Source organism: Aotus nancymaae, unplaced genomic scaffold, assembly GCF_030222135.1.
Source record: "Aotus nancymaae isolate 86718 unplaced genomic scaffold, 86718_ANA_hifiasm-v0.15.2.pri h1tg000006l, whole genome shotgun sequence".
Taxonomy (NCBI): Eukaryota; Metazoa; Chordata; class Mammalia; order Primates; family Aotidae; genus Aotus; species Aotus nancymaae.
In genome coordinates, this window is record NW_026988417.1 from 98,328,202 (window position 1) to 98,341,371 (window position 13,170).

The 13,170-nt window shown below is 43.2% G+C and overlaps 1 protein-coding gene across 1 annotated transcript in view; it reads right to left on the reverse strand.

The window, feature by feature from the left end:
* WWC2 (WW and C2 domain containing 2) overlaps positions 1 to 12,408 on the reverse strand; it is a 210,430-nt gene extending 198,022 nt beyond the window's left edge. Inside the window, exon 1 of the mRNA XM_012472558.3 lies at positions 12,050 to 12,408. Coding sequence (XP_012327981.1) covers positions 12,050 to 12,180 — 131 coding nt within the window. The 5' untranslated portion in view covers positions 12,181 to 12,408. The remainder of the gene's footprint in view (positions 1 to 12,049) is intronic.
* Between the last annotated feature and the right edge of the window lie 762 nt (positions 12,409 to 13,170).

Genomic DNA, 13,170 nt, shown 5'->3' on the forward strand with positions numbered 1-13,170 from the left:
CTGTAGTCCCAGCTACTCAAGAGGCTGAGGCAGGAGAATCACTTGAACCTGGGAGGCGGAGGTTGTGGTGAGCCGAGATCGTGCCACTGCACTCCAGCGTGGGCAACAGAGCAAGACTCCAACTCAAAAAAAAAAAAAAAAAAAAATCCATGAAAGTAGAGACCTTACCTATTTCATTCAACACTGTGTCCCTGAAATATATGTGCTAGGCATATAGTGTTTCAATAAATGTGTGATGAATAGTTTGAGTGAGTGAGTGAGTGAGTGAGTGAGTGAGTGAGTGAGTAAGTGAGTGAGTAACTAAGCAATCAAGTCAGTAAAGTAAGCTGGGGACAAATTATGGAGGTTACTGGAAGAAGAAAAAAGTCCTTCAAATGTATATATTTCATTTCTATGGGTGTACACGGCTCCACCACGTTCTTGAGTGTCCCCATGGGGACAGGCAATCTAAGCAGAGAGCATGAAGGAGCACACACAAAGCAGGTCTCTATCCTCAAATAACTCAATCAATTTTATGAAAACATTATTGATGCAGACACACACAAGCTCCTTACATGAGACATTAGGAAATCTCTCAAGAATTCATCTACATACATTCTGCAGGCATACCTTCTACGGGTAAATAAAGGACTGAAAGTGGAGTCAGACGATCAAGTTAGTTTTGTAGTCTTTCGATCTACAATAGCAAACCAGGGCACTGATGTTAAGTTAAACATTCTGTCAAGTTAAATACTGGTTTATAGTCATGCTGTCTTATGAGAAATATCATTAGCTATGTCATTCAGCAGGGAGGCAAAGAGAGAAGAAAGTAAATGATCTGGTCGGGCATGGTGGCTCACGCCTGTAATCCCAAGCACTTTGGGAGGCCACGGTGGGAGAACTGCTTGAGGCCAGGACTTGGAGACCAGCCTGGGCAACATGGCGAAACCCTGACTCTACAAAAAGTACAAAAAAACTTAGCCAGGTTTGGTGCTGCACCCCTGTAGTCCCAGCTACTTGGGAGGCTGAGGTGGGAGGATCACCTGAGCCCAGGGAGATTCAGGCTGCAATGAGCCATGATCTCGCCACTACACTCCAGCCTGGGCAACAGAGTGAGACCTGGTCTCAAAAAAAACAGAAAGTAAATGTTCTATCAAATTTAAACACTGATAACCAGCAGATAAGAAAAGAACACATAGTGTGGACAGAATTACTGACCAGCCCAAAATTACACCTAGACCAGTAAGTCAACAAAACTGATAACCCAGTGATACTATGTACAAAGTAGATTCCACACATTCATTTACTGTCATAGTTTCAAAGAAAAAAAAAAAAGACTGGAATTCTAATGCATCTCTATTAAAAACCAAAATGCTAAGGAAAACTGCAGAGTAGATTCAAGTTTCACACTAAATGAAACTGCATGTTCTTCAAATCTTTTGCAGTCTAAGTTGTCTACCACATTTTAAACTTCATTGAATATCACTGCCACTTCATAAAATTACCTTCTTATAAAATGCATAATTGTCAATAAAGTGAATAACATGTTCTACAGTCCATTAGTAAGTCAGAATTTTAATCAGGAGTTTGTAGCACCAATTTCTGTAACTCAACATTTACCTCTGCTGTCCACATTCAGACCTGGTGACCAATACAACCCAGGCCACACTAGAAAAACACACTTCACATGCAGAAGGAGCAAAGTTCACACCAAAAGAAAGCCTCTTTGCCTTCCAAATCTTGACATACTTATTTTCACAAAAATACCAGGGACACTTAAAGTGATGACTATTTTCATAATATAATGTCTGCTTCTTTAAAATTAAAATTGCTACCTCCACTCCTAGTAAAACCAAAGTACAAATGTACTCCTTAATTGAAAGGCTGTATTGGAACCATTGTAATTCCTCATGAGCTACAGGAGTGAAAAAACAGCTCCCAATACATAACTCTGTTAGTGCAGGACTACCCCACTTCTAAGCTGGCTCCATTTTGGAACCATGATTTCTTTACTGACATTAGGGCAAACAGTATAGGAAAAATCACTGACAAAGAAAAATTTAGCTCTACAGAGCAGCATTTGGGACATGCTTGAAGGTGACAGGCATCAGCTCTGTACAGTAAGGATAGCATATGGGATAATTTTTTGCTTGATCATCACCAACTTTGTAATTTTATAAATATTATCACTATGTCACAAGAAAGTCACTATTTCTAACTACCAAAGCATAATACTATAATATTTATACTTCCAACAGTAAAGTATAAACAAACAACTATGGTACTTCCAAAAATTCGTTTTGCCTGTTTTTCTCATGTCCTTACGCACAATTCTCAAGAATTACATAGCAGCGCCTGATATCTGGTAACTTTACTGAGTGACCAGGGTTGAGCTGTCTCTACACCACAAAAACTATCTCTACTTTATGCCCTGCCGTGGCAAAGCCAGGTTCCCAAAGATGTCTCTTGATTTTCCATCAAAATAATCATGAGGTATACAGAATCTACAGGCTGCTACATTTGACCAGGGACCCATGAACTCACTCTCACCTTAACAGTAACAGACCTATTTCCACTACCATCAGGTCCAGCCACTTCAAAGAACCAGTTTGGAAAACTAAGTAACATGTTGCATTCCCTTGTTTAAAAAAAAAAAAAAAAGTAACATGAGATACAAGATGACTCCTCAAGCTCAGCACCCATGTCTGACTCACCTTTGTCCCACACAGTACCTAGAGTCCAAATCCCTTGTGCATACATCGGAGGTTCCCAACCCCCAGGCCACACACTGGTACCAGTTAGTGACCTGTTAGGAACTGGGCCACACAGCAGGAGGTGTGTGGTGCAAGCAAGCATTATTGCTTGAGCTCTGCCTCCTGTCAGACCAGTGGTGGCATTACATTCTCATAGGAGAGCAAACCCTATGATGAACCACACATGTGAGGGATCTAGGCTGTGCACTCCTACGAGAATCTAACTAATGCCTGATGATCTGAGACAGGAGTTTCATACTGAAACCATCCCCTGCAACTCCCCCATCCCATTCTGTGGAAAAACTGTCTTCCATGAAACGAGTCCCTGGTGCCAAAAAGGTTGGGGACTGCTCGCATAAAAGAACATGCAATGATCACTGATAAATGTGGCATTTTATCAGAAAAGGTTAATATTTATAGAAACATTTAAAAAATATTTCTATAAAATTTTTTAAGACAATGGCAAACTTTTTCTGTAAAGGGCCAAAATAAACATTCCAGGTTTTGTGAATCACATTCAGTCTCTGTCACATATTCTTCATTTTTGTTTGTTTACAACCTTTCAAGATCTAAAATCCATTCTTAGCTGCAGGGCTAAAATGAGGCCTACAGAGCAGAATTTTCATATAAACAAACAAACATGGTTACACTTCCACTAAAGAAAACCATTTTGTTTTGTGTGATTTTTAAGAAGTTTTTTAAAATAAACTTTTTTTAAAGAAGTTTTATCCACACGTCTTTGTTCAAAAAAAAAAAGTTTTAGATTTACAGGAAAATGACAAAATTAGTGTAGAGAGTTGCCATATACAATCCACACTTACTTTTCTATTAGTAAGGTACATCTATTAAAATTAATAAAATTAACTACATCCATACTTTATTCAGATTTCCTTAGTTTACACCTAATGTCCTTTTTCTAGTCCACGACTCCCCCTACCCCCGGGGCACATGACATTTAGTCTTGGTGTCTCCTTATGCTCCTCTTGGCTGTGACAGTTGCTCAGACTTCCCTTGTTTTTGAGGACCTTGACGCTTTTTAGGAGTACTGGTCAGGTATTTTATAGGATGCCTCTCTACTGGGATCTAGTAGGTATTTTTCTCAAGATTAGACTGGAGTTACTATGGTTTTGGAGGAGAAACACCACAAAGACTAAACACCTTGTCATCACATCACATCAAGGGTGTATCAGCAGGACTTAGAGCCCTTGACATTCCCCTTGATCACCTGATGGAGGCAGTGCTTGTCAGGTTTGCTCCAACCATGTTTTAAAAAACAATGAACAAAAATAAATTTAATTATTCACATATATAACTAGCTAAAAGGAAAAGCCTTTACATGTCAAATCATTTTGAATAAGCTGATGTATATATACACTGCATATGTGATTGACACCAATGCCTCATAAAATGTCACATTTAAAAAAAAGAAAAAAATTAATACACACTTTAATATTATATTATATTAATACAATATATTAATTAATATTATATTAATATTATATAATATTGTATTATACTGTATTAATATTATATATATTAATACAATATATCCTGCTTTAAATCCTTTCAACTGTTTTCCCTCTGAGTGTTTAGTAAGAAGGTACCCATAGGTTGAATTATAGGAATATAGAGAAAATTTAACAGACAATACACAAAATTTTCTTTCACTTTTTAAATGATGATTATGTGCACTAGATTGTAGGCAAGCTGAGCTAGGACCAAATCTCATCCATCTTTATCTCCCAGAGTCCAGGGTAGCTGGCTGGTTGATACAATAAAAACTGTTAATTAATGTATTTCCACAATGTCAGTGTTACATCACTCAAAGCAATCAGATAGGGGGAAAAGGGAAGAGCAATGTGAGACTGAAAAAACTTGAATTTCTCTTACCTAATTTTTTATTGGTCAAGTAAGAGTGAGAGCACACAAACAAAAAGGTGAGCAGAATAGCAATGGCTATAAAAAGCTAGAATAAAGAGAGAAGACTTGGGTCAAATTAAGGCTATCAAAACACTATGAAGAGAGAAATGCAAATCAACACCCACTAGATCCTACCTCACCACCCACTAGAATAACTTTAAAAAAAAAAAAAAAAAGAAAAAGAAAAGAAAAGAAAAGAAAGAAGTCAGGCCAGGTGTGGTGGCTCACACCTGTAATCCTAGCACTTTAGGAGACCAAGGTAGGCAGATCACTTGGGGTCAAAAGTTCTAGACCAGCCTGGCCAATGTGGTGAAACCCCATCTCTACTAAAAACACAAAAATTAACCAGGAATGGTGGCTCATGCCTATAATCCCAGCTACCTGTGAGGCTGAGGTGGGAGGATCTCTTGAACCCTGGAAGCAGAGCTGGAGGCTGCAGTGAGCCGAGATCACCACTGCACTCTAGCCTGGGCACCACTGCACTCCAGCCTGGTCAAGAGAGACAGACTCCATCTCAAAAAAAGAAAGAAAAAGAAAAGAAAAGAGAGAGGGAAGGAGGGAGGGAAGGTTGGTGAGAATGCAGAAGAACTTGCACACTCATGGGAATGTAAAATGGTGGAAAACAGTCTGGCAGTCCCCTCAAACAGTTAAACACAAACTTGCCATATGACCCAGCAACTCCACTTCTAGATATGTATATACCGAAGAGAACTGAAGCTACACATTCATACAAAAACTGTACAGGGATATTCACAGCAGCATCATTCATAATAGCCAAAGAGTGGAAACAACCCAAATGCCCATCAGCTAATGAAAGTACAAAATATGGTATGTCCACATAATTGAATATTATCAAGTCATGAAAAAGGACACAGTAGCACCAATAAATACTACAACATGAACCTTGAAAGCATTAGGCTAAGAAAAAAGAAGCCAGATACAAAGGGATACAAATTTTATTATTCCATTTATATAAAATGTCCAGAATAGGCTAATCCAGAGATACAAAGTAGATCAGTTGTTGTAAAAGGCTGTAGAGATGGGAGAAGAATGACAAGTGAGTTCTTAATAGGTATGGGGTGGTTTGTTTTGGGGGTGATGAAAGTGTTCAGGAATTACACAGTGTTTATGGTTTCATAATAATGAATATACTAAAAACTACTCAGGTGTAGTCTTCAAAATGGTTAAAAATAACAAATTTTATGCTGAGTGATTTTTTTTTATCTCAGTAAAAATAAAATAATTGGGAAAAATCACTGAAGACATTGAAAACATTGTGAACCTATATTTTGATAAATCATTTGTAACCACAACTTATGTACACACTGAGCCTTTTAAAATCCCTTTCCTCTTCTATGTTATTCTGCGGTAACTTTTTTAATAACAGGAGTTTCAAAAATGCGTGAAGAAACAAGTCCAAAATTCTAACGCAAGATCAGTTCAAACAATTTCAATCAAGTTCATAGGAATCAGGGCATATACATATACAGACTCAAGCCCTATCAAAAAGAATTCAGTGTATTAGGGCCAACACTGTTTCCTGCTAATTTAATAACTCCTACATCAGCAAGAATAAGCCGGCCATGCCCCTCCAAAGTGATAACCTCATTTTCCTACAGGCACTTACTGAAAATAAGTAAGCAAGAGTCATTTACAAGGCAATGCAGGGCCAGGCAGTGTGGGCCAGCAGACAACTTCCAGGCTTTTCCTCATGCACTGCTTTTCCTAGTCCACTGGGGCTTCCACTGATTTAATTTAAATCCAACTTCCTTGAAGGCCACATGTCACAATGGCTGACAATGTAGATGAAGCTTAGGGATTTGCAGCTCAAAATAAATAACATATTTAAAGATAATAGTCTTTCGTGGCTGGGCACGGTGGCTCAAGCTTGCAATCCCAGCACTTTTGGAGGCTGAGGCAGGCAGGTCACTTGAGGTCAGGAGTTGGAGACCAGCATGACCAACATGGTGAAACTGCATCTCTACTAAAAACAAAAATTAGCCAGGTGCAGGGTGGTGCACACCTGTAATCCCAGCTACTCAGGAGGCTGAGGCAAGAGAATTGCTTGAACTCAGGAGGCACAGGTTGTTGCAAGGAGCCAGGATTGTGCCACTGCACTCCAGCCTGGGTGACAGAGCGAACTCTGTCTCAAAAAATAAATAAATATTTGTTTTATTTAAAAAGCAATTATTGTCCTGAGTCTTTCAACAAAATTAAACTGCAAGCTATAGACTATTAATGTCACTGAAGAAATCTAAGTCCTTCAAATATACTAAGCAACTATAGTACTGTTCACTCCAGCAAGCATTATACCAAACTGTGTTAAAAAGAATATTTCTTTTGGAATTTTTGGAAGACAGCATCGTTTAAATTAGTGCTTCCTAGAGAGATTTTTTTTTAAATCCTCTTTTAACAACCTCTCCACAGTTCAAATACTATAATCACTCAAATAATTCACAGTAACCACTTGGCACCCAGACTCACAGCCTGCTGGAAAGGAACAATTCCAGCAGTCTATGACAATGGTAGTTGTGATTAAGACTATCAAGGCTCATTTTGTTTTTTTTGCTCTTGTAAGTAATTCTCCTATTTATACTATTACTCAAAATGTAGCAGCTCAATTCTCTCATTATTTTAAATCTAACTGGAAAATCAATTGTCTCTGTTGATGGTTATGGGTTTGTTTTTGAAAGCCCAACAGAAAGAAATTAGAAATAAGACAGTAGCTTAACTAAGATTCTTTCATTAATTTAATAAACTGTCTTCATTAACTAACCAACATTTATTTAATATCTACCATGTACAAAAAATTCAAAAAGCAGGAATAAGCAATTAGGGACTCAAGGAGTTTATACTCTAGCAGTGGGTTGATAGAAATTATATACTTTGCCAGCCTGGCCAACATAGTAAGATCCCATCTCTACCCAAAAAAAAAAAAAAAAATGGCCGGGTGTGGTGGCTCACACCTGTCATACCAGCACTTTGGGAGGCCCAGGCGGGTGGATCATCTGAGGTCAGGAGTTCAAGACTAGCCTGGCCAACATGGTAAAACTCCATCTCTACTAAAAATACAAAAATTAGCCGGGTGTGTTGGCATGAACCTATAATCCCAGCTACTTGGGAGGCTGAGGCAGGAGTATCACTTGAACCCAGGAGGTGCAGGTTGCAGTGAGCAGAGATTGCACCATTGTACTCCAGCCTAGGTGACAAGAGCGAAATTCCGTCTCAAAAAATATATATAAAAAATTAGCTGGGTGTGGTGGCAGGCGCCTGTCATCCACCTACTCTGGAGGCTGAGGCAGGAGAATCGCTTGAACCTAGGAGGCGGAAGTTGCAGTGAGCCGAGATCATGCCACTGTACTTCAGCCCGGCCAACAGTGCAAGCCTCTGTCTCAAAAAAAAAAAAAAAGGAAAGACAAGGGCGAGTGTGGTGTCACACCTGTAATACCAGCACTTTGGTAGGCAGAGGCAGGCAGATCACAAGGTAAGGAGTTCGAGACCAGCCTGGCTAACATGGTGAAACCCCATCTCTACTAAAAATACAAAAAATTAGCCAGGCGTGGTGGCACGTGCCTGTAATCCCAGCTACTCAGGAAGCTGAGGCAGGAGAATCACTTGAACCTGGGAGACAGAGGTTGCAGTGAGCCCAGATTGTGCCATTGCATTCCAGCTTGGGCAGGAAGGAAGGGAAGGAAGGGAAGGTAGGGAAGGAAGGAGGGAGGGAGGGAGGGAAGGAAACAGTTCCTCAGATCAGTGTGGAGAGCCAAAAGTTAACTGTGACATCAATGATACACCCAGCTGACACCCCCTTCCTCCCTTCTCACCCTCTCCACCCCTCAAAATTCTTTTATTCAATTAAAAGGTATAGGTTGCTCAACATCTGACCCTAGCCATAGGCCACAGATTAGCATCTATCAATAGGTTTCAATGTAAAGTCATTTTGTGTGGTGTGAAATCTTTCAGTTCAACTAGACAGAGTCATTGTCTAGTTGAATCCAAGTAACATTCAATCCAAGGATAGAAATGTTAAGTTAGTAAAGCCAACTCACTCCATCTCTGAGGCCTGCCCACTTTAGCTCCCTACTCCTCCAAAAGGCAATAAATCCAATCCATCCCACCTTTTTCTTTGTTGAATTAAAAAAAAAAGCACCAGGCCATTTGGCCAAGACCTATGGCCTACCATAAACACCAATTGGTATGGTCAAAAGGTGTCCATAGTGAGCAAAAAAAAAAAAAGCTTGTAAACCAAAAAATAACATTAGGGGAGTGGGCCCATGCAGGCAGGGTGGGGATTAATCACAAACAGGGAGATTTCCCTAGAATTAGCCTAGTCAATCAGCCTGAAAAATAAACGCTAGGCAAAAAGGTTCTGCCCCTTCCATGTACTCCACCCAAAGACCCCTGAACATGCCCCAGTGGCGAGACAATTTAAAGGAATGATTAAGGACACATGCTGTAGAGTTAAGCTGTCTGGCTTTAACTCCTGGCTCCACACTTAACAAGGGCTACTTCTCTGTGACTCAGTTTCCTCATCTGTAACTGGTAGATGACAAGTGTACCTATCTCATAGGACCAATGGGAGAATAAAATGAGATCACAGTTAAAGAGCTTAGCATGCTGGCTAGCACACAATAAATACTGAGTAAATACTATTCATGCTAGTATTTCTAACATTTCCAGGGTCCCTCAGTTCTTAAACTGAAATGTCAACATACACTAATACAATTAGGCTGGGCCCTAATTGTGAGCCCAGGAACATCCTTATGATTGTGAGCCCACAAACATCCTTATGAAGAAGATGGCATTATCCTCATTTTAGAGCTGAAAAATGGAGGTTTAGATGGATTCAGAAACTCAGCTAAACTTACTCAGTCAATAAGCATAAGAGGTGGAGCAATAAAAGCTTTGCTCACATTCCAGCAAAGTTTGCATGATGTCATTTACCTCCAAAAGCTTAAACGCATGCTTTAGCATTCTGGCATGACAACTTCTTGAATGAAGTTATGTTCTTATAAAATCCCGTAGCCTCCCCTACTAAATCAGCATAATTATCTATAGAATCAGAAATATTCTACAAATTCTGACTATCAAAAACACAAAATTCTTTTTCTTAACAGAATAACATAACAAATACGCAAGGTAAATCATCGTGACCATTCTAATTAAACGGCTTTAATAGTTCAAAAGTACTGCAGACCCATAGTATATCAAGTTGTCTTTCTTTCAGGATTTGTAAGTTGATCCTGCAGAAGAATCCACACACTCCTATTGGCCTGTGTAACATCTCTCTTTCCGTATGTTTGGTAAGTGTGTAACAAAACTGACAAGAGTTAATAGTTACTCCAAGTATACTTTCCCATCATCTCTTACACTATTTATTAAGATTTATTCACTTAATTGCCCTAAAAGAAAATATAATCAAATTTAAATTGAGTATATCATGGTGACTCTGATCTCACAGAATACCTTTTAAAACTCTAACACTGAGATCCAGAAATATTTGTAAGTCGTCAAATTTATGTCTCTAAATATTTAAGACTGAACAGCTGCAAGGAAAATTGGGAAAATAAAAAGCCATCTTAGTCAAAACTATTTGTCCCCATTCAATGAACTGTTTACCCAGTTTCCTGAAAACAGTTCATAGTAATTACTAATCCATTAAGAGTTTAAAATAAAGGACATGCTTGACTTGTGAAAAAAGTAGTGATATGAATACACCAAGTCATATAATTTTACTCCACTTTCTGTTTACTTTACCCAGGCATTACATATTCTTGTAATGCTTTCTGGTAGACACAAATGAGATAATATAATAAAACATGTAAATTGAAGAAGAGAACCTAGAATGCCTAAATATTTCAGGAATTTATTGCTATTTCAATAACCTGAACCGCCAAGTATCAGAAAGCAGAAAGAATTACCACACAACTGTAAAAGTCAAATATTTATACAGGTGCCTTAAAAGCCGCAGTTGGGTGCACACCATCAGCACTGACATTTACTATCTGTTAAGTAGTTTCAAAGTGCAATGGCATAAGTCAAATACCTGGCTTGGAGCGTGAAGTTTACGACAACAATGTAGCATGTCTGGAGAGACCGTGAAGGTGTGATGCCTGTCATACCTTTCATCAGGCCGGCAATAGGCAGCCAGACTGTAACAAGACAGAACCTCATCACAGGTGCCCTTTCTCATTTCAGGAGGGAAACCTAAGCCCATAGCTTCATGGATAATTGAACAAGGATTGCTCCATAAATTTATAATGTCATTTATGACTTTCTTGTAATTGCTTTTTAGTAGCTTTCAAAAACAACATTTTTAGGGCAAAAGTAACTGAGAATACAAAGTACTTAGGTATTTCAGCTTCAAACTGAGAAAAGGGAAAATGTTAAATAGTTAAAGCACCTAAAAAGGTTATAAAGCCCAAAGCCTACATTCAATAAAAAGTTAGAACTTTCAGAAGTGACAAAAGTCTGAATGTTGAAGTTATCCCTGGTGGTATGTTATCTAAATTTACAATTAGGAATATCTCCTTAATGGATAATTTACAAATTTATAATTAGGAATGCCTCCTATTAATTTTACAATAATTCTAAGAAACTTCCTTCTAAGGGTAAAAAGAAATAGGGGATACAGAAACATTTGTGAAACTTCAGCTCCTGAACTAATTTTAAAACAAACAAAGAAACCAGGCTAAGTAAGCTAAGTCAGAGTTCCTCAATACCCAACGTTCATTCCACTACATCTTCCTTCCAAAGCGAATACGCCTGTTCCCGACCTGGGAGTCGGTTCACGTTTTCAGGTGAAGACTAACGCCAGGCAGTGAAACCTCCAAGCGCTTTTCTAAACTCTGAGGGGCAAAGCCAGTCACACCCACTAGCAGGGCCCGACGGGGATCGGGAGCCCCTTCCTAGCTCGGTACCTCCAGCCAGGCTGGGTGCCCCCGCCAAGAGCTCGCAGTCCAGGCTCGGGCGCCAAGGACGGCCCGAGGGATGCCACAGGTGGCCCGGGGGGCTCGCTCCCCACCTGGCACTGAGGCCCGAGCCCACCCCCGGCGCCCCGAGGCCAAGGTGCTCTTCAGCCTCAACGTGGGCACCTCGCAGCCGGGGAGAGTTCTGAACAGAGCTCAGATGGCCCCTGGGGTCCGACAGCCGGGTGTGCCGCGTCGGCCCGGGGCAGCGACTCCAGCCTCGCCTCTGGGCCAGGCGCGTCGCAGGGTCCCGGAGGGGCGTCGGGAAGCGGGTGGGCGGAGGGGCCCGGGCACCGGCGGCTCCGCACCCCTCCCGGGACCCCTAGGGGCACCGCGAGCTGGCGCCACCCCCGCCCCCCGCGCGGCCGAGTCTCCGGGACAACAGCCGCCGCGTCCCAGAGGGCCCGCGCCCCCGCGGCCGGCGCCCACCTGTCCCGGGGGTCGATCCAGCTGGTCCTCCTGGTGTTGTGGTCGATGTAGAAGACCTTGCCGTCGTAGTCCCTGGCCTCCTCCCAGCCCCGGGGCAGCGGGAGCTGACCGCTCCCGGCCCTCCTAGGCATGGTCGGCGGCCTCGCCGGCGAGCGGCGCCTCCATAGGGACCCGGCGCGGGACGCGGCGGGAACGCGGCTGCCCGGCCCGGCCGCCAACCAGCGACGCGGGCGCCGGCGAGGGGCCGAGGGGCGCGGGGCGCGGCGGAACCACGCGCGGGAGGCGCCTCAGGAAACGCTGCTCGCGGCCCCGCTGGGGATCAGTCCACCATGTCTGCGTCGGAGCCGGCGAGCGAACCCTCCTCCCCCTCGCCGCCGCTGCCTCCGCCTCTTCCTCCTCCTCCGCCCAGTCCCCCTGTGGCCGCCGAGGGTCGCGGCGCCCAGGCTGCCGGAGCCGCCGCCGTCTGGGCTCGGATCCGGGAAGCGGCGGCGCGGTCGCGGCGGCGGCGGGCCCCTCATTTGCATGCGATTAGCATGCGCCCGCCCGCCTCATCTGCATGCGCATTCCTCCCGCCGCATTCCTGCGCTTAACCCCGCCGCTGCCAGCGCCGCCGCTCCAGCCTGGGCGCACCGCCCGGGTGGGGCGGGGGAGGGGCCGCGGCTCCAGGTGAGAGGGAGGCGGCGAAGGAATGTGCTGCGGCCTCCCTCTCCTTGACCCCAGATAGTTCCCCGGGGCCAAACGCCTAGAGGTTTTAGAGTTTCTTGACTGGGAATATTGCAAAAAGTCTCCGCAACCTTCTCAACCTCTCGTCTTCTAGGGAAACCACAAAACTTTCGAGAGGAAAGGGGATGGGGTGGGAGCTCTCCTCGGAAGGAAAAACCCCCAACAAGCGGGGAGGGCACAAAGGCTCCCCACGCCGCGCCCGGAGGGCCTCCTGCACCCCACGGGCGGACCGGGGCGGTGGGAAAGCGCCAAACCGCGGGAGCGCGTCGGTGGGTCCGGGACGGCGGGGCCTCTGCAGGGCGCCTGGCCCTCGGTGACCTCGGCAGAGACCGCGGGCCGCGCGGCGGAAAGCGGCTCCCGCCCAGCCCTGGAGCCGCCCAGGAGCTACTCGCCGCCCC